A 22,061-nucleotide genomic window follows, 5' to 3' on the forward strand; every position below is an offset into this window, starting at 1 on the left:
AAGTTCCCTAATCACATTTCATCTAATGATATTCTTCAGTACTTTTCACCAATTATAACTCTAATAGGAAAGTTTATGATTTTTCATTCACTGATTTGAGTTTTCTTAAAGATTTTTAATTAATATAGTGTGCTGGATTGTGTAAGCCAGTGGGGAACTTCCAGTTTTCTTCCCTTTCTTCTACTTTAATGTGACTATAGAGTTTTTATGTATAAGTTAAGAGGTTGTACCACTGCAAAAATATTTTCTTCTGTTTTATTTGTTTAGTTACACTGAGATGAAGTGAGTTTAGACCAGTTATCCAGTCATATTTAGATATTTTGCATTTTCCTTCAAATAATGTACACCGAACACACACACAGACACACACACACACACACACACACACACACACACACACACACACACACACACATATAGGGTTGCAGTTTAAAAGAGATAAGTTTTTGGCATAGTTAATAAGAGCAAACACTCAGGAAAAATGAATGCTCTATTTGCAAATGTTTCTCCCTGACATCTGCTTTCTGTGTGAGATGGTATTGCAGTGTGGACAAGGAATTTACCTTTACTTCACTGATCACTGTTGTGCAATCTCGGAGTTGGTATATATATATATATATATATATATATATATATATGTATATATATATATATATATATATATGTATATATATGTGTGTGTGTGTATGGATCTACTTCAACTGAGTGAAATCTCATTTGAATGAAACCCATATAATCAAGACCAGTTAACCAAAACTGCAAAACAACAAAAACGTAAAAGAACGAAAGTCAAAACCTCGAAAATAACTTACCTAATAATGCTTCCCTACCATAACAAAAGCAAAACAAATAACAAACACCAGTATACCACCATCCTACTACTAACCCTACCCACAAGTCCACACTAACTTAAAGAAACAGAGCACAAACATCCCTAGAACATGTTTGCAGGAGGGGACAAACCCCCTATTCCCCATGTGGGTAGGCTCCTCCCCACACTCCTGTAACTTAAATATACCAACTCTGAGATCGCAATACCTTGTGGAAAGAGCATATTTACTTCTAGTCAGCTACTGCTGCAACTTTCTGCGGGTCAGTAACTGTTTTTGTGATTTTGACTTTCGTTCTTTTAATGTGTCATTGTTTTGCAGTTTCGATTAGTCTCATTTATATGGGTTTCGTTCAAATGAGATTTTGTTCATTTGAAGTAGACTATATATATATATATATATATATATATATATATATATATATATATTTATATGGATCTACTTTTCTTTGTCAAAATTTCATTATTTTGAAAATGAAAAGTAGAGGACAACTTACACGAAAGTGCACTTAAACGAAAGTGCACTTTCGTGAATATCGGTTCAATGAACCGATAAGAAACATAAAAAAAACAGTGTTTTGCAGGGGGGGGCACCCAGATCGCACTACTGTGGGAAAACAGGTAAATTCCCTTTCCCCACTGTAGTGTGCTTCGGCGCCGCAGTGTTTCTTAGAGGTTAGTTGAACCGATATTCGCGAAAGTGCACTTTTGTTTAAGTGCACTTTCGTGTAAGTGGTCCTCTACTTTTCTTTTTCGAAATAATAAAATTTCGACAAAGAAAAGTAGACCTGTGTACAGAGGGTGCTTCTCCCTGTAAAAAGGTATTATTTTTGTTTTTATACTTTTTAGTCATTTTAAATTCAGTCTTAAATGATTAGCCTTTTTTTGTTTGTTCTTTAGAGAATTCGATATTTCATACAGTCAAAACCATATGATCAAAGTTCAGGAACATCAGAACATAAACAAACAGCAAAAACTGTGTTTTTGCAGAGGTAAGCCCCCTGCACTCCCTACACCCTCTGCTAGTTATATATACCCATTCTGAGATCACACTACAGGGGAAAAGGCAAATTCCATCATCCCCATTGTACTCCAGTTTCAGTGCAAACATTGATCATCTGAAAGGAATATATACATACATATATATACATACATATATATATATATATATATATATATATATATATATATATATATATATATATATACACAGATAGATATATATATATATATATATATATATAGATATATGTGTATGTATATAGATATATGTACCTTACATACACTTGCCTCAATTTATTGTGACCATCCTGAACCTTACAGCACAATACCTAATATTTCATGTGTTTCTGCTCATTTGTTTCCCAATGGATCAAAGGAAGGGAAGTCAGTGAGTAAAAAGGTTTCAGCACTTTGCAGTGGATTTCCGGGAATGGCTTGTTTATTTAGTTAGGTAGTGTTAAGTAAACATAAAATTAGATAAATAAGGTGGCAGCACTGGCCCATGCTACACATGCGCAGGGGGTTTGACACATGGAGTATATGTAGGAAGTACTTGCAGTGTCTTTCATTTAACTTAAAAAAAAAGATCAACAAAGTAAACAAAGCGAGTGAGTGTTATGTTCAGTACATAAGCTAACTAAAATACTTAGTAGTGCTGAACATAATTATTTCTTTGGCTGGCCATGGGCCCCTCAGGAGCTGTTGGACTTGGGTGGTTGCTATTTTTGTCTCTGTTGTAATCCTCCACTGCTTGTCCTAATTTATACTCAAAAGACTTTCATCATATTTTGTAATTAAAAATTTATTTTCTGGGTTAAACTTCCTGAATAACACCTTAATTTCAGCTTTCCCAGCTCGAAAACAGAAGTTCAGAAAAGAGAGTCAGTGATTTTTTTCTTTTGAGGTGGATTTCAATCACTAGCTGTTAAGTGCATTGCCTGGATGCCAGCAAAAAAGAAATTAAGACAGCCTAAAAGAAAGTCGATCACAATGGAGGAGGAGGAAACTGGCTAGGAAGAATCCTGCAGCCAATCAGCAAAAACCAGTTCAAGCCCCAGCTTTGGTGCAAGGCATTACTTCCAATAAACTAGAGGAAAAAAGTCAGATGTGTTCAGAGATGATTAAAATAAATGGAACACTGAAGGAGTTTATCAACTCAAATAAGAAAAGTCTGGGAAAAATGGAAGAAGCTTTAAACAGACATTCAGACTAGCTGATGAAACTGTAAAAATCAGAGGTCAAAATGAAGAAAAGGCTGAGTATGAGACTGCTGAACAAGAGATGTTTCATAAAATGGTAGAATTAGAGGACAGATCATGTAGAAAAAAAAAACTCAGATTATCTGCTGTACCAGAGAAACTGGAAGGAACATGAAAACACAAATAAGCAACTGGATTGGTATTTCACAGCAGGAGTTGTTAAATGAAAGAGTACATTGTGTGTATGCTCAAATCTTGGCCATGAGAAAGTAGCCCTGATCTTTAGTTTTAAAGATGCAGTCCTGCCAGAAGAAAGAGTTGATTCTAAAGACAAACTGTGGCAGAAGGACAAAGTACTAAAAGTGAGAGAGAGTACAGTAGTTGTGAAAAATTACTACTCACTCTACTCCTGACAGAAGAGGAGTAAATTTATTCCAGCAGCCAGGGAATGTTAGGAGTCAGATGTGAGATTTAAGCTGCTATATCCAGCTACCTTCAGAATATTTTTTCTTAGAGTGTCAAAATAATTTTTGATACAGGACATGCTAAGGAGAAAATACAAAAGTTTGCCCAGCAAAAATTGAGCTATCAAACAGAAATGGGTTCTGCCTCTTTTTCTTCGGATAATAAAGTCCATCGAGAGACTATGTCAGTGAAATCTTTTCCCAGTGTTCCAAAGAGAATGTTTCAGAGGCAGAAAACAAAAACACAAAACATGACTAGAAAAACTTGGAGTATGTTGGAAATGAACCAGAGACTGGATTTGAGAGATGGAGATCAACAGAAAGAAAACTAACAACTCAGAAATTGATGAATAAAATAAATGTGGGATTACACAGCATTAATTAAATTTTTGAAGTATGACAGAAAAAGAAAACCTGCAAATATTGGACTTTTTGACTTTGTTAAACTTGTAGGGGACTCCAAAACATATGCTCTAATTCATATCATTAATGTTTGAAAGAACATTTAGGAGAAGAAAAGAGGATGGAAAGAGTTAACTGCAAATAAAACAAAATGTGTTCCTTAACAGTATTTTTATATTACATGACACATACTGCATGCTCTAAAGTAAAGCTGTTTAGTTATTTTGTATATAATAGGGATATTAAAGGAAACAAGTACCCGTATTTCCTTCTTCCTTCTTTATAAGAATAAAGTTTTAAGAAATATAGGCACTGCAGTGTAAAAAGAGAAGAAAGCCTGAGCAAAAGAGCTTGATATAAGAATCATTGATATGCTTTTTCTTACTTTGCATAGGAAAATTGTTGGATAAAGGCCCTCCTCCTTTTAAGGTGAGGCAAATAAATAAAAGAACGCTGAATATAACGAGAGGTTTCCCTCTAGCACATAAATGTTCAAAGTGCAATATGGGTAGTGGAAGGCAACTTGTGTATCTGGTTCTCATGTTTCTGTGGAGGCAGTTTGATAAGGGAAATAAAACAGAGTACTTTCTTTTGGTGGCTAGGAGATAATGCTTTGCGAAAGCATTCAAGCTGTTTTCTGCATCTGGAAGAGGAATAAAGATAAGACAAAACAGGCAGCACTTTGTGGAAGTAGAACCATAGGCTATACATTGCATCTTAGCATGGATAACCTTCATTTTAGGTTAATTAAAGCATGTAAGTGTGTCTGTCAATATGGGACAATTGTTCCTATTAAGAAGGTAAAACATCATTATTTGAAGGTGTACATAGTTTTGCAAGTTAGTATTAAGTTAACAGGTTTTGGGGGTCTTCTGGGGTATGTTTGTTGGTGTGTTTCAGTGTTTGCATTAAAACAAATAGTTTTGTAAGTCACAGCTTCAAATGGATATGACAAGAAATTACTATACAAAAGATCACCCTGCCAAATGTTAGTGTATGCATGTAACACAAAGGCTAAAACTAAACATTTTAAAAAAGGATATTAAACATAACAGGTGGGAATAATAACTTCTTACCAGAGTGGCATGTTCCATATTATTTTTAAATATGAATAATCTCACAGATATATACACAAAAGAAAGAGTAGTGAACTGTATTAAAACATGCAGAGTACAAATAACTATGCTACAGGAGACATATTTGAAAAAAACTAAGCATTTGATAAAGAAAGGATTTCAGGATGGTTATTCAGCAGAATATGTGGGACAAAGGAAAAGGGGAATACTTGTACTAATTGTGACAGGAAAACCAATACTGATAGATGAGGCAAAGAAGATATTAATGGTGGATTTGTAATACTAAGGGGCTAACAGCAAGGGAGGAGGATTACATTGTCATGTTATATTCTGCCTAAAACTGCTGCAATGAAGCTTAAGAAAATTCTGGAAGAAATAATCATCTTTCAGCAGGGAATATTAGTTGTAGGTGGGGAATGGAATTTGATTTGAAACAGTGAGGATGGATCTGGGAACCTAGACAGGAAAATAAAACAAAAGAGGGGAGATTTTTGAAGAAATGTATGAAAATATTTGGTAAGAAACATGTGAATTCAGTAGCAGGAGTTTGGAAAGACTTTAATTTGTATAACCCAAGATGCAAAAACTGGTCTAGGCTATGCAGATGATGTATTTCACATGAATATGTGGATTTAATTGAAAGTTTTGATATGCATCCAATAACTATTTCAGATCAATTGCCAATTGTAAGTAAAATAAAAATGCAGCGTGATGAAATAAAATGAGACACTGGTGCTCCCCCACCTATCTGATAAAAAGAGAGGAATTTAAGGAATGGGTATGGAAGTTATTGGGGGTTATTAGAGAAGACAGAAATTTATTCTGAAAATTTATCTAGGGAGTGGGATAAAATTAAAGTGAAGTTTAAAAATAGGGTGGACATAAAAGAAAAAGAGATATTGTTAAGATGTAACAAGAATTATTCAGAGGGACTGACAAAGGTTAAAGTATTGCAGAATGGAGGAATCTCACAGAACAAGAAGAGGCATAATTGCAGATTGCTAAAGAGAAAATAAGGGACTAACTCAATAATAAACATGAGTTTAGAAAAATTGCTGTTAAGCAACTGTTTTTGATAATAACTACACAGCACAAAAATGTTTAGCACAACAGCTCAGGCAAAAGAACATAGAAAGGATTGCTGCCAAGCTTAGGGAGCCTATATCAAGGAAAATAACCACAGATGATGTAGAAGTATTAGAAATATTTTGTAAATTTTATGAAAATCTTATAAACCAGAGAAATGTGGAAATGAAAAAAAGTACAAATGGAAATGTTTGTGGAAGAATTAATTATGCCACTGCCAGAGGTAGGTGAGACTCAATTACTAACAGTTAGGATTGGAGGAGATGATATATAACCAATCTACCGGAAAGTTCGCAGGAATGCATGGCATTCCTGTGGAAGATTGGAAGCTAACAGGGAAGAAAATGATAAAGATCTGGAAGGTTCAGTTAAATTGTATATTAAAAGGAGGAGAAGCACCAACATCCTGTAAAAAAGCAGTGGTGGCTTTAGTGGTATAATGGTGGCACCTAAAGATGGTGAAGACCCATCAGATCCAGCTTCATACAGGCCTGTTTTGATTCTAAATCATGGTTATAAAGTGTTTGTCTGTGTTGTCTAAAAGAATGACAACAGTGATGCCAACAATTGATAGATATGGATCATTGTGTTTTTGTGGGGAGAAGGCAAACATTTGACAATAATCAAAGAACAATGATGATCCAGAGGGAAGAAGAATGTAAAAAAATACAGTTGTTGTTGGTAGGTCTTGATGCAGAGAAAACATTTGACAGAGAAAGCTGGGATTTCATGACTAGGGCAATGGCAATATGTTCATTCCATGATAAAATTCTAAGGTTGATTAGAATGATATATGAGGGATCAGAGACAAAGATTAAAGTGCATGGTGGTTCCTTTCTGATAAGTTCTGTTTGAGCAGATGAACCAGGGAGGAGTGTCCTCTTTCCCCTTTGTTATTTGCAATGTATTTGGAACCACTGACAAAGAAAATAAGGGACTCAGAAATTTAAGTGTATAATTGATATGGTAGTCAAGAAGAGTTGACTTATTTTCAGATTATATTATTTTATACCTGATAAATCCAGAAAAGGACTTTTCAGTATTGTGGAACATTCTGAGACAATTTCATGTCTTTTCAAGATACAAAATGAATGAAGGTACAACAAAGGCAATAGCTGTAAACTGAGTATCCACACACAGATTGGTTGAGCAATATTCATATTTATGGGGACATGATAAAAATAAAGTACTTGGGAGTATGGATTAAAAGGATTTTCTTATGGCAGCTAAGGATTTATGGGAAGACACTAAACAAAAGATAATCAAAAACTGAGAAATTGGAAGTTCTGTTTTATGGCTATGGATAGCAAGTTACAAGCAGTGAAAATGTTTTTGTCCTTTACTTTTATATACAGGTCAGGCATGTTTTTATCAACCAGACAAGAAGTTGTCAGTAGCAATTAATAAAGCGTGGAAAGATTTTATCTGGGAGAGGAAGAGGGCAACAGTCAAGTGGGATAAGTTGATCCATCCAATAGAACAAGATGGTTTAGAATTTCCTGATTTAAAAGGGTATTTCAGAATGGCACACATAAAGCAGTTTTGCATAGCACAAGCAGAAAGCTATAATTCAAAATTAAAAGGGATGATGATGATAATGATGATGAAACAGGGGAAGTCAGGAAACAAGGAGAGACTGGTATTTTGGATGTGGATCCTTCAGAAGAATAACAATAACCACACAGAATATTATATTCATAAAGTAGCAGAAAGTATTCTGAGCCAACATGGGGATGAAGAAAGGAGATTCTGACGATTGGGATGACTGCAGTCAGGATTGCAGAGTATAGGTAAGGGTGCTGGAATTTACTGGAGAAAACTGGCAAAGGAGCCAAGGTATTGGGAGAAAATAATTAGAGAGGGAAAGGTAATAGACTGAGAAGAGCCAACAAATTAATTTGGACTGCAGCCTAGAAATTCCCTTCCTTATCAAAGTTTGATATCAGAATATAGGCAAAGAGATAGAAATAGGGGATCCTAAGCAAAAGACAAGCTTGGTAGAGTTTTTAGTAGAATCTAGAACAGAAGCTGCTGTTAAAAAGCAATAATTACTATGGCATATAAAATAATTGTATGATAACTATAATAATCGATGAGAGGGGATTAGAAAGGATTGAGAAGAAAGATTAGATAAGCAATTCACAAAGAAACAGTGGGAGATATATGTAGAGCTCTCAAATATGCAACAACCTTTAGCAGGTATAGGATCTTTGCATCTTTGCTTGGAAATGTTTGCATAGGCATTTTTATACCCCAAGCAGACTCAACAAAGAATTTTTCCTCAGGTAGACTGCAAATGTTAGAGGTGTGATGGGGAAAAAGAAGTAATTGGGAACATATTTTTTGGGAGTGTGGTAAGTAGGCAGACATTAAAAATTCCCTGTAGAAATACTGTTTGAGAAAATTGGCGTAAATAAGAAAATTATTTTTGAGTTATGATACAGAATCAGAATTGCCTAGACTTAGTGTGGACTTGCTGAGTTTCATTCTATCGGATGCCAAAAAATAAAAAAACAATTACTAGAAAATGGAAATCAAAGTCTAAACCAACTGTACTTGCATTAGAGAATAAAGTAACAGCAATAGAACAACTGGAAGTGGGATATTTAGAAAGGAGTATGAGCAAATTAAATAGAAAAATGGGGATTGTGGGAAAAATACATGCAGCATAATGTTTTGGAGGAGGAATGAGGTTTAAAGGAAGGCAGGAAATGAATGAGGTTTATTATGCTTGACTGAGAAATGACTGGATAGATTATAAGTCATGTATACTATTTACAACTGAAAAAATGCCAGTATGCTTTGTTTTCATTTATATACATGTATGATTGCATATGTCATAATTTCTTGTTTAATAAATTTGTTTTATGAGTCGACCACTATTTAAAAATTGTTTTATGATTCAACCACTATTTTAACTTATTATTATGTTTAATAGATTCAGAGTGTCATTTTAAAATGCTGTTTTCACTGTCAGTTGGCCCAGGTTGTACATGAGAAAGAACCTTTGGAGTAGTAAACTTAGGAGGTTCACAAATTTATTAATAAATATACTCACTCATAAGCTGTAGTCAGGTAAGCTGCATAACCTCATTTGTAATCCTTATTTTCACTTATCTGATAGTTTTTTTACTTCTTAAATTAAAAAAATAATTAAATAAATAAAAATAAAAAAGACAGTCTTAATATTCAGCAAATGTTAACAATGTAATATTGCTGTTCTTCATAGATACCTGTCAGAACCTTAGACTGACATGTTTACACATCTCTCTTTATGTTTCTTTCATTTAGTTAAGCTAATGCCTGTTTTGTGTATTAATTTCATAGAACATCCATAAGTGTTAACATATTAACTTATTATTTTGGTAATCCCTACCTCTTTCATTACATTTTGAACTGGGTATTACTGCAAATTCACATGTTCTCATAATCAAAACATTTATCTCACAAAGAATGCTTGCTTAGGCAGACTTCATTTTCCTCTGTGCATATCCCTTATTATGATTTATTTTCCCACTAAATGTCAGAGTTGTTTCCTCAGCAGTTATCTTCTCTCCTAAATGAACACTGACTCCAATGTGACCCTCAGTAGCATCCTGCCCTCACCAAGAATGATACCACGGTATAGAGAAACAATTATCAATTTCAACAATTGGCTAAGCTTCTGGTGTCATTCAAAGGGAATCCAGTGTCTGTCAGCCTGGGATGACATGCTCGACAAGCCATGCTGCTTCCCTAGAGATGGCTTGCACCTGTCACCCTTAGGCTTTCGAATACTGGCCAAGGCTGTTGCCACCCCCATAGTGCCTTTTTTAGGCAAGGCTCAAAAGACAAACCCACCGCTGTAAATAGCACAAGTAACAAAAAACTGAGGGTAATGCTGCTCAGTGCCAGAAGTCTAAACCTCAAAATGCATGTACTCAAGGCACTCCTCAGTATGGAGAAAATCGATATATGTGCAGTAACAGAAACCTGGTTTAAGACTTCAGAGAGCACCCCAGCACTACCAGGCTACAACTCATACCATACATTTCGGCCACAAAACCCGGACCAAAATACAAAAGGCGGGGGAGTATCCATTTTCATCAAGGATACCCACACCTCCAGGTTAGTGGCACAGTAGGATGCTTCAGAGGCCATCCACGTGCAACTAACAACGGGCAAAACTGCTATTCAAATTATAGCTTGCTACAGATCACCCACCATGTCCCAGGACCCTCACTCCGCATTCCTAGAAACACTGGGAAACATAAAGGTCCTACTAAACACCCTGATATGGGGTGATTTCAATTACCCAAACATTAACTGGGAGAACTACTCAAGTATGAACTCCCTTGCCCAACATTTCCTAGAATTTATAAACTCAAATGCCCTGGATTAACTGGTCAACACCCCCACTAGAGGTGACAACATATTGGACCTGGTCATCACCAACATGGGCGACCGGTGTTCCACACCTGGTGGTCAACCCCTTGCTGGCTAGATCTGACCATAAACTAATTACTCTGGATATCCAAATTCTGCCACCATCCCTGTTCAAAGAAACCACTGTGAAAAACTTTTCAAAATCAAACTTCATGTTACTTAAGACTGAGGTGGGAAGTTTAAAGCCCCCATGCTAAAGGATAACGCTGTCTAAGCTGCAAAATCCTTTACTAATGCACTCTATGGGCACCTACAAGAATGCATGAATCATGCTATCCCAAACAAAACCAAGGCTCACTCCTCCAAGAAAAGGAAACCAGTCTAGTGGACCCCTGCCATAAACAAGCTATACAACAGAAGGAGAAAACTAGTACAGAAAAGAGTAAAATCCCAAGAAAGGAAGACATCCCTGATCAGTATCAGCAAGAAACTACGTTCCCTCATAAAATTATTCAAGGCTAGCTTCGAAAGAAAAATTGCCATGGACTCAAAAGATAACCACAAGGCATTCTTTAGCTATGTCAAGAATCTAAGTGGCAATTCTCAGATCTGCTCAGAGTTAGTGCAGGATGGCACAAAATACACTGAACCGACCGATATAGCCAACATCCTGGCAGACAGGTTCAGTGCAAACCTCACCCCCCTCTCACCCCCAAAAGGGCCCATAACTATACCAGAAGAATGTAGTGCCCCTGAAATCACAGACAATCAGGTTAAAACAGCCCTCTCCAAAGCCAAAAACACAGCATCAATGGGAACGGACTATGTGCCAGGCTGCGTCCTACACGAGCTCAAAGATGAACTAACCCCTCACCTAAACACACTGTTTAAACTCAGCCTCTCCACAGGCTGCCTGCCCACAGAGTGGTGCACAGCAATGGCTATTCCACTCCACAAAGGTGGAACCACAGCGGACCCCGAGAACTATCGCCCTATAAGCCTGACTAGCTTGGTCTACAAAGCTGTGGAGTGCATCATCATGGATCTCATTAACAGAGGTATTGGAAACCTCCAAACACTGGACCCTATCCAGTTCAGCTTTGTTAAGGCCATATCATGCCTCCTAAACCTGGTGGACTTCTTTGAGACAGTTACCAAGGCTATAGATGAGGGAAAGGTGGTCCACACAGCCTACCTAGACCTTGCAAAGGCCTTCGATACCATTGCCCACTCAGGTATTATAGACAAGCTCACCAGCCTGAACATAAACCCCTACGTCACGAGATGGGTTGCTAACTGGCTCATGGACAGAACCCACATGGTAAGAGTTGCGGGAGCTAGGTCTGACTCTAAACCAGTTACAAGTGGCATTCCCCAGGGCTCAGTCCTAGGACCCCTCCTGTTCGGCATGTACTTCTCAGAGGTACAGGCAAGCACAGGAGGACTATGGCTGACCAAGTTCGCAGACTGCAAACTAGGGGCTATAATTGACTCTCCATCTGACACAGACATCCTCCAACAGGGTGTCACTGAGACATATACCTGGTGTCAAAACCATAAGCTAAATTCCAAAAAGTGCATAGTCATCCCCTTTGGAAAAATCTAAGTACCCACAAACTACCAAATAGATGGTAGCCCCCTAAATACGGAAGACATAATAAGGGATCTGGGGATCCAAGTAGATAGCAACCTCTCCTTTGATAATTACATTGCCAAAGTGGTTAGAAAATTCTTCTATGTGGCCCACCTAATCACAAAAGGGTTTGAATCCAGATCAAAAGAGGTCATTGGGCCCCTCTACGCATCACTCACCAGACCCATCATAGAGTACAATGCCCCATTTGGGATGTACCTTACAAGACACCTGCAACAACTGGAAAGACCACAGATGTTCCTCACCAAGAGGATCACTGACCTCAAGCAGATGCCCTATGCAGCTCGACTGAAGAAACTCCAGCTGTACTCAGTTGCATACCACTTACTCAGAGGTGATCACTGCCTGACATACAAGTCCATGTCCAACCCAGAATTGATGGACATGCTCCACCTAAAGAAAACCATATCCCTTCGAGCCACACGCTTCAGGGATCTAAACCTCACCTCAACAATAAATAGGACATGCTGGAGGGATAGATTCCTGTTCCAGAGACTTCCCATGCTCTGGAACAAGATTCCGGTCTACATTAGGCAGAGCTCCTCGCTAACCCTCTTCAAGAGAAACCTTGACGAGTGGATGGGAAACAGAAAGTTTACCCCAGGGATCACTTCAATGGCTGTGCTGGACAGAGGCACAGGGAACTAATCTAAGGGGGTGGCGAAAGCCAACACATTCCGGCTAGGCTTATAAATGCCTTCGGGCAGATAGCCTAGTACCTACCTATGAACCTATGAACCTATGTAATGTGCAAGGAGAACCTTTAGATTTATGACATGCCATAGCCTAGTCTTCTAAAGTATCATGCCTTCTCTCTCTCTCTCTCTCACACACACACACACACACACACACACACACACGCACACCTGTATTTAATGTGTATAGTTGTTATTTTGTATTGTTAAATGGACATGACAAGCAATTATTATATAAAAGATCAACCTGCCAAACATTAATGTATGCATGTAACACAAAGGCTAAAACTAAACATTTTAAAAAAGGCTATTAAACATAACAGGTGGGAATAATAACTTCTTACCACTGTGGCATGCTCCATATTATCTTTAAATGTGAATAATCTGACAGACATATACAAAAAAGAAAGAGTAGTGAACTATATTAAAAAATGCAGAGCACAAATCTCTATGCTACAGGAGACATATTTGTAAAGAACTAAGCATTTGATAAGGAAAGGATTTCAGGATGGTTATTCAGTGGAATATGTGGGACAAAGGAAAAGGGGAGTACTTATACTAATTGTGACAGGGACAAAGGAAAATGGGAATACTTATACTAATTGTGAGAGGAAAACCAATAGTGATAGATGAGGAAAGAAGATATTAATGGTGGATTTGTAATACTAAGGGGCTAACGGCAAGGAAGAAGGAATATACTGTCATGTTATATTCTGCCTAAAACTGCTGCAATGAAGCTTAAGACAATTCTGGGGAGAAATAACCATCTTTCAGCAGGGAATATTAGTTGTAGGTGGGGAATGGAATTTCATTTGCAACAGTCAGGATGGATCTGGGAGCCTAGAAGGGAAAATATAACAAAAGAGGGGGGATTTTTGAAGAAATTTATGAAAGTATTTGGTAAGAAAGATGTGAATTCAGTAGTAGGAGTTTGGAATTTAATTAGTATAACCCAAGATACAAAAACTGGTCTAGGCTATGCAGATGTTGTATTTCACATGAATATGTGCATTTAATTGAAAGTTTTGATATGCATCCAATAACTATTTCAGATCACTTGCCAATTGTAAGTAAAATAAAAATGCTGGGTAATAAAATAAAATGAGACACTGGTGCTCCCTCATCTATCTGATAAAAAGAGAAGAATTTAAGGAATGGGTATGGAAGCTATTTGGGTTATGAGAGAAGATAGAAATGTATTCTGAAAATTTACCTAGGGAGTGGGATAAAAGTAAAGTGGAGTTTAAAAACAGGGTGGAAATAAAAGAAAAAGAGATACGGTTAAGACGTAACAAGAATTATTCAGAGGGACTGACAAAGGTTAAACTATTGCAGAATGAAGGAATCTCACAGAACAAGAAGAAGCAGAATTGCAGATTGCTAAAGAGAAAATAAGGGACTAACTCAATAATAAGCATGAGTTTAGAAAGATTGCTGTTAAGCAACTGTTTTTGATAATAACTACACAAAAATGTTTAGCACAACAGTTCAGGCAGCAGAACATGGACAGGGTTACTGCCAAGCTTAGGGAGCCTATAGCAATGAAAATAACCACAGATGCTGTAGAAGTATTAGAAATATTTTGGAAATTTTATGAAAATCTTATAAACCAGAGAAATGTGGAAATTAAAAAGTACAAATGGAAATGTTTGTAGAATAATTAATTATGCCACTGTCAGGGAGAGGTGAGACTCAATTACTAACAGTTAGGATTGGAGGAGATGATATATAACCAATCTACAGGAAAGTTCACATGAATGCATGGCATTCCTGTAGAAGCTTGGAAGCTAACAGGGAAGAAAAAGATAAAGATCTGGAAGGTTCAGTTAAATTGTATATTAAAAGGAGGAGAAGCACCAACATACTGGAAAAAAGAAATGGTGGCTTTAGTGGTATAATGGTGGTACTTAAAGATGGTGAAGACCCATCAGATCCAGCTTCATATAGGCCCGTTTTGATTCTAAATCATGATTATTAAAGTGTTTATGTCTATATTGTCTAAAAGAATGACAGAGATGATGCCAAAATTGATAGATATGGATCATTGTGTTTTTATGGAGAGGAGGCAAACATTTGACAATATTCAAAGAACAATGATGAACCAGAGTGAAGCAGAATGTAAGAAAATACAATTGTTGTTGGTACGTCTTAATGCAGAGAAAACATTTGACATAGTAAGCTGGGATTTCATGACTAGGGCAGTGGCAATATGTTCATTCCATGATAAAATTCTAAGGTTGATTAGAATGATATTTGAGAGATCAGAGACAAAGATTAAAGTGTGTGGTAGTTCCTTTCTGATAAGTTCTGTTTGAGCAGATGAACCAGGGAGTAGTGTTCTCTTTCCCCTTTTTTATTTGCAATGTATTTGGAACCACTGACAAAGAAAATAAAGGACTCAGAAATTCCAGTATATAATTGATATGGTAGTTAAGAAAAGTTGGCTTTATTTCCAGATTGTATTATTTTAGGCCTGATAAATCCAGAAAAGGACTTTTCAGTATTGTGGAACATTCTGAGACAGTTTCATGTCTTTTCAAGATACAAAATTAATGAAGATACAACAAAGACAATAGCTGTAAACTAAGTATCCATACACAGATTCGTTCAGCAATATTCATATTTATGGGGATATGATAAAAATTAAGTACTTGGGAGTATGGATTAAAAAAGATTCTGTTATGGCAGCTAAGGATTTATGGGAAGAGACTAAACAAAAGATAATACAAAAACTGAGAAATTGGAAGTTCTATTTTATGGATATGGATATCAAGTTACAAGCGTTGAAAATGTTTTAGTCGTTTATGTTTATATACAGGTAGGCATATTTTTATTAACCAGATGAGAAGTTGTGAGTAGCAATTAATAAAGATTTGAAGGATTTTATCTGGTAGAGGAAGAGCAAGAGGCAAGTGGAATACATTGATCCAATAGAACAAGGTGGTTTAGGATTTCCTGATTTAAAGGGGTATTTCAGAATGGCACACATAAAGCACTTATGCATAGCACGAACAGAAAACTATAATTCAAAATGGAAAGGGATGGTGATGATAATGATGATGATGAAACGAGAGAAGTCAACAAACAAGGAGAGACTGGTATTTTGGATGTGGATCCTTCAGAAGAATAACAATAACCACACAGAATATTATATTCATAAAGTAGCAAAAAGTATTCTAAGAACTAAGCCAAAATGGGGATGGAGAAAGGATATTCTGCAGATGGGGATGACTGCAATCAGGATTGCAGAATATAAACAAGGGGTTTGGAATTTACGAGAGACAACTGGCAAAGGAACCAAGGTACTGGGAAAAATAATTAGAGAGGGAAAGGTAATAGACTGAGAAGAGGCCACAAATTCCTTTGGACTGCAGCCTAGAAATTGCCTTCCTTATCAAGGTTTGATATCAGAGTATAGGCAAAGAGAAAGAAATAGGGGATCCTAAGCGAAATACAAGCCTGGTAGAGTTTTTAGTAGAATCTAGAAAAGAAGCTGCTGTTAAAAAGCAATAATTACTATGGCATATAAAATAATTGTACCATAACTATAGTAATCGATGAGAGGGGATTAGAAAGGATTGGGAAGAAAGATTAGATAAGCAATTCACAAAGAAACAGTGGGAGATATATGTAGAGCTCTCAAACATGCAATAACTTTTAGAAGGTGTAGGATCTTTGCTTGGAAATGTTTGCATAGGCATTTTTATACCACAGGCAGACTCAACAAAGAATTTTTCCTCAGGTAGACTGCAAATGTTGTAGGTGTGATGGGGAAAAAGAGGTAATTGGGAACGTATTTTTTGGGAGTGTAATGAGTTGGCAGATTTTAAAAATTCCCTGCAGAAATACTGTTTGAGCAAATTGGCATAAATAAGAAAATTATTTTTTGAGTTATGTTACAGAATCACAATTGCCTAGACTTAGTGTGGACTTGTTGAGTTTCATTCTGGTGGCTGCCAAAAAAAAACACTTACTAGAAAATGGAAATCAAAGTCTAAACCAACTGTACTAGCATTAGAGAATAAAGTAACAGCAATAGAATAACTGGAAGTGGCATCTTTAGAAAAGAGTATGTGCAAATTAAGTAGAAAAATGGGGACGGTGGGAAAAATACATGCATAATAATGTTTTGGAGGAAGAATGAGGTTTAAATGAAGGCAGGAATTGAATGAGGTTTATAATGTTTGACTGAAAATGACTGGATATATTATAAGTGAGGTATAATATTTACAACTGAAAATATGCCAGTATGCTTTGTTTTCATTTATATACATGTATGATTCCATATGTCATAATTTCTTGTGTAATAAATTTGTTTCATGAGTCAACCACTATTTAAAATAGTTTTATGATTCAACCACTGTTGTAACTACTATTATTATTATGTTTAATAGATTCAGAGTGTCATTTTAAAATGTTTTCCACTGCCAGTTGGCCCAGGTTGTACATGAGAAAGAACCTTTGGAGTAGTGAACTTAGTAGGTTAACAAGTTTATTAATAAATATACTCACTCATAAGCTGTAGTCAGGTACCCTGCATAACCTCATTTGTAATCCTTATTTTCACTTATCTGATAGTTCTTTTGCTTCATAAAGAAAAAAAATAATTAAATAAAAAATAATAAAGTCTTAATATTCAGAAAATTTTCAAAATATAATATTGCTGCTCTTCATAGATATCTGTCAGAACCTTAGACTGACATGTTTACACATCTCTCTCTGTCTGTCTCATTTAAACTACAGCCTGTATTGTGTATTAATTGCATAGAACATCCGTAAATGTTAACATATTAACTTACTATTTTGGTAGTCCCTGCCTCTTTCATTACATTTTACACTATGAACTGGGTATTACTGCAAATTTACATGTTCTCATAATCAAAACATTTATCTCACAAAGAATGCTTGCTTAGACAGACTTCATTTTCATTCGTGCATATCTCTTATTATGATTTATTTTCCCACTAAATGTCAGAGTTGTTTCTTCAGCTGTTATCTTCTATCCTAAATGAACACTGACTCCCAATGTAATGTGCAAGGAGAACCTTTAGATTTATGACATGCCATGTCCTGGTCTTCTAAAGTATCAAACTTTCACACACACATGCACACACACACACACACACACACACACACACACACACACACACACACACACACACACACACACACACACACACACACACACACATCTGTGTTTAATGTCTATAGTTGTTATACTAAGCAACTGAGCTTCACACAGTTCTTTTGTACACTGGCATTTTCAAGTGTCTTTTTCAGCCAATGAGAATGAAATGATATATTTCCCTTTCTAAGTAGAAGTAGATATTCAAGCAATGTTTCTAATACTTGTAGCTTATTTCCTGATGAAAGACTCCTGTTAGTCCAAAAGCTTGGTTAATTCTAAAACCTTTCTTGGTTCAATAAATGTTCTTCCATCTCCTCTGTGTTCCAGTGTCTATTTGTGTATTCTAGGCATTCTCAAACTTATTTTCTACATTCTCCACACAGTACTCTGTCAATATGTACATATAATAACCACATATAATTTATAAGTTGTGGCAAGCTAATGCAGCACCTTCAAAATGCCATGTATCCTGGCAAGGTATCATAATCCCAAGAAAAAAACTCACATTTCTAATATTCTCCCGTTTTTTAGAAGGTGCTATATAGCACGTCTTACATTTCTTGTAAAGCTAGTGAAATTATTTTCAATCCCGTGAAGCAGGGATATCATACTGAAATCTACATCATTTTAACTGTAAGACAAATTAACTATTGCATGGATAAAGCACTATTGATATAAATGATGATTATATCATGTTATGTTCTATTTAGGTGATTCTTGATGAGCTTCCTCCAGACTTTGCTGCTGCAGCAGAGGAGTACAATGATGTGGTTGACAAAATATTTGGCAGTTTTTTACTCTCCACCTCAAAATTTGCTGATATGGAACAAGAGTATCAACTTCCTCTTTCAAATATTTGTAAGTACAGTGCCTCTAATACTGCTCTTTTGTCATAAAACAAGTTATTGTTTCTCAGTCATTGCAACTTCTGTGAAGAATTCCTTCTGAAAGTAGCTATGATTCACTGGTTTGACATGGTTTAAGAGTTGTTTAAATTTCAGAATGTACTATTTGTGTACGTCTCATTCTCCTCCTGTGCAACAGTTGTATACTTAACTCATTTTGAAATTCAGGATGCAGCCATTGTTATCTGTTGTTCTAATTTCTGGAACTTCTAAGATGGCTGCACATTAATCTACAGCTTGAGTTCAGCTCTTCCAGTATGAAAAAAGAAACTAAGAGATAAGGGACAGAAACTCTGCAAGTTTTAGTAAATTCAATTACTGACTAGTAAGCACACTGAGTGGATGCCAGGAAAGAAGCAATTTGAAGAGCCTGGAAGAAATCTAGAAAAGGTGAAGAGAAAACACTGACTGGGAAGAATCCTGCAGCTGTTCAGCAAAAAGCAGTTTAAGCTCCAGCTTTGGTGCAAGAAATGGCTTTCAGCAATCTAGAGGAAATGATAAATCAAATGTGCTCAAAGCTGATTAAAATAAAACATTGAATGAGTATATCAACTCAACTCAAATAACAAAAGGCTGACAAAAATGGAAGAAGCTTTAAACAGCTGTTCAGAGTAAATGGATAAAATTGCAAAATCAGAGGCAGAAATGAAGAAAAGGCTGGCTGAGTACGAACCTGCTCAAGAAGCACTATTTTAAAAAATAGAGTTAGAAGACAGAGCACACAGGGAAACCTGAAATTTTCTGCTGTACAGTGAAACTGGAGGGAAATGACTTTTAATTTTATTAAAGCACAAATAGGCAACTGGACTTGTATTTCATAGCACAATTTGTTAACTAAAAGGGCACACCTTGTGCATGTTCCAAACCTAGCCACAAGAAAGCAGCCAAGACCTGTATTAGTAAAGCTGCAATCATGCCAGGAAGAAGAATTGATCCTTACAAATCTGGGGCAAAGGGACAAAGTATTAAACATTGGAGACAGTAGAGTATTTGTGGAAAATAATTATTCACTGTACACTGAGCAGAAGAGAAGCACATTTATTTCTCCAATCAGGGAATGTCAAGAGGAAGATGTGAGATTCATGCTGCTGTACCCAGCTGTCTTCAGAATATTTTTACCTGGAAGATCAAGGTCACTTTGTGATGTAGAGCAGGCTAAGAGGAAATACAAGTTTGTCCAACAAAAACAGAGCCATCAAATAGAAGAGGACTCTGCTTCTCATTCTTCTGGTAATAAAGTATATGTAGGGATTTTACTAGTGAAACCTTTTCCACTGTTCCAAATGAAAATGCTTGAGAGACAGAAAGAAAGCACAGGAACTGACTAGATGAATTGGAAGTGAATTGGACTTGAGCTAGAGTCTGCGGTTGGGAGATGGAGATGAACAGGAAGAAGACCAGCAACACTAAAATTAGTGAATGAAATGTGAGACTATAAGGCATCAGTCACATTTGTGAAATATGGCTCTACAAGGAGAAAGTGGAAAGATTGGACTTTTGTAGACCTTGATAAGCTTGTTAGGGACTGAAACCCATATGCCCCACTGCATGCCATTAATGATTGGAAGGACATTGAAGGGAAAGAGGGGAAAAAAAGAAAAGTTACTGCAAGTAAAACAACTTTTGTTCCTAACAGTATATGTATAAAACATTTCATAATTTAAATTGCATGTTATGTAGAAAAACATTTTCAGTTATCATTGACTGTGATAAAGATACTAAAGTAAACAAGTGCCTTGTTTTTATTCTTTTTTAGTTTTAAGAAATGTAGGCATTACAGTGTAAAAAGAGAAGAAAGGCTGGACAAAGGCATGTTTATGTTACTATGCTGTAGTATTGAGTTGTTGAGGTAGGGGATGGAGTGTAAAATTGCACACATTATAATATATGTAGAGATGATATGCTCTGTCTTACTTTTGCATAGCTAAATGTCTGAATTAAGGCATTTGGCTTAATCTAATAACAAGTTCATTGTGTAAGCAAATAAATAAGAGGACACTGATTGCAATTGAAAGTTTGCTTTTGGCAAATAAATAATCACTGTAAGTTGAGAGTTTTGCAGAGCTGTACATTTGATACTTGTGTTTCCATGGAGACAAGCTGACTACAGGGGGAAACAATAAAAGACAGAACACTTAATATTTTCTGAAAACATATAAGCTGTTTATCATATCTGGGAGGGGAATGAAGATAAGACAAGAGCAGACAGCAATTAGCATAAGTAGGAGCACAGGTTATAACATCCATCATAGCATGGATAATCTTAATGGTAGGTTAAGTTGTGCCTGTGTATGCAGCGGTCATTTAGGGATAATATTTCCTATCAGGGGTGTTACACTTCATTATTTCAAGATATACATAATTTTGTGTGTTTTTTTTAAGTTAATATGTTCTAGGGGTATTCTGAGGTATGTTTGTTTTTGAAGGTTTTCAATAAAACAAAAAGTCTTATGAAATGTCACATAGGTTCAAATGGAGCTAACAAGAAACAGCTGTATAAAAGATCAATCTGCCAAACACTATTGGGTGCATATAACACAAAAGCTGGAAATAGACATTTAATAAAGCTGTCATATGCAATAGGCTGGAGTAATAATGTCTTATCATAATGGCTACACTAAACATATTATTTTGGAACATGAATGGTTTGACAGGTATAAAGAAAAAGGAAGGAATATTTAATTGTGCAAGGAAATCCAGAGTGCAAATACTAATGCAAGAGAAGACACATTTGGAAAGAAATGTGCATGTGAATTTGATAAAGAAAGGATTTCAGGATGGATATTCAGCAGAATATCAGGGACAAAGGAAAGGAGTACTTATATTAATTTCTGTTGGAGCTTCAGTAGTGATAGAGGAAGAAAAAGATAAGACATGGCAGATTTATGGTAGTAAGGGGCTGCTGTAAAGGGATGAGGATTATGTTTGCATGTATTTATAGTCTACTTAAAACTGCAGTTATGGAGCTTTAACATTTGGGAGAAATAATCTGCTTTCAGCAGACAATATTACTTATAGGTGGGGACTGGAATTTGAGTTGCAAAAATGAAGATGTATCGAGGTAGCCTAGAATGGAAATATAAAAAAAGAGGGTGATTTCTGAAGAAATTTATGAAAATATATGGTATGGAAGACATGAATTCAATAGTAGGAACTTGGACAGAATTTACATATTATTCCCCAAGGTTTAATGACTGAGCTGGACTAGACAGAAATTATATTTCACAGGAACATGTACATTTAATTGAGAACTTTG

The 22,061-nt window shown here is 36.1% G+C and overlaps 1 protein-coding gene across 1 annotated transcript in view; it reads left to right on the forward strand.

Moving 5' to 3' along the window:
• LOC122794923 (probable ATP-dependent RNA helicase DDX60) overlaps nucleotides 1–22,061 on the forward strand; it is a 2,818,219-nt gene that overhangs the window by 2,442,382 nt on the left and 353,776 nt on the right. Inside the window, exon 34 of the mRNA XM_044063516.1 lies at nucleotides 18,611–18,758. Coding sequence (XP_043919451.1) covers nucleotides 18,611–18,758 — 148 coding nt within the window. The remainder of the gene's footprint in view (nucleotides 1–18,610; nucleotides 18,759–22,061) is intronic.

This window comes from Protopterus annectens, chromosome 2.part1, assembly GCF_019279795.1.
Source record: "Protopterus annectens isolate FY-2018-M chromosome 2.part1, PAN1.0, whole genome shotgun sequence".
NCBI lineage: Eukaryota > Metazoa > Chordata > Ceratodontiformes > Protopteridae > Protopterus > Protopterus annectens.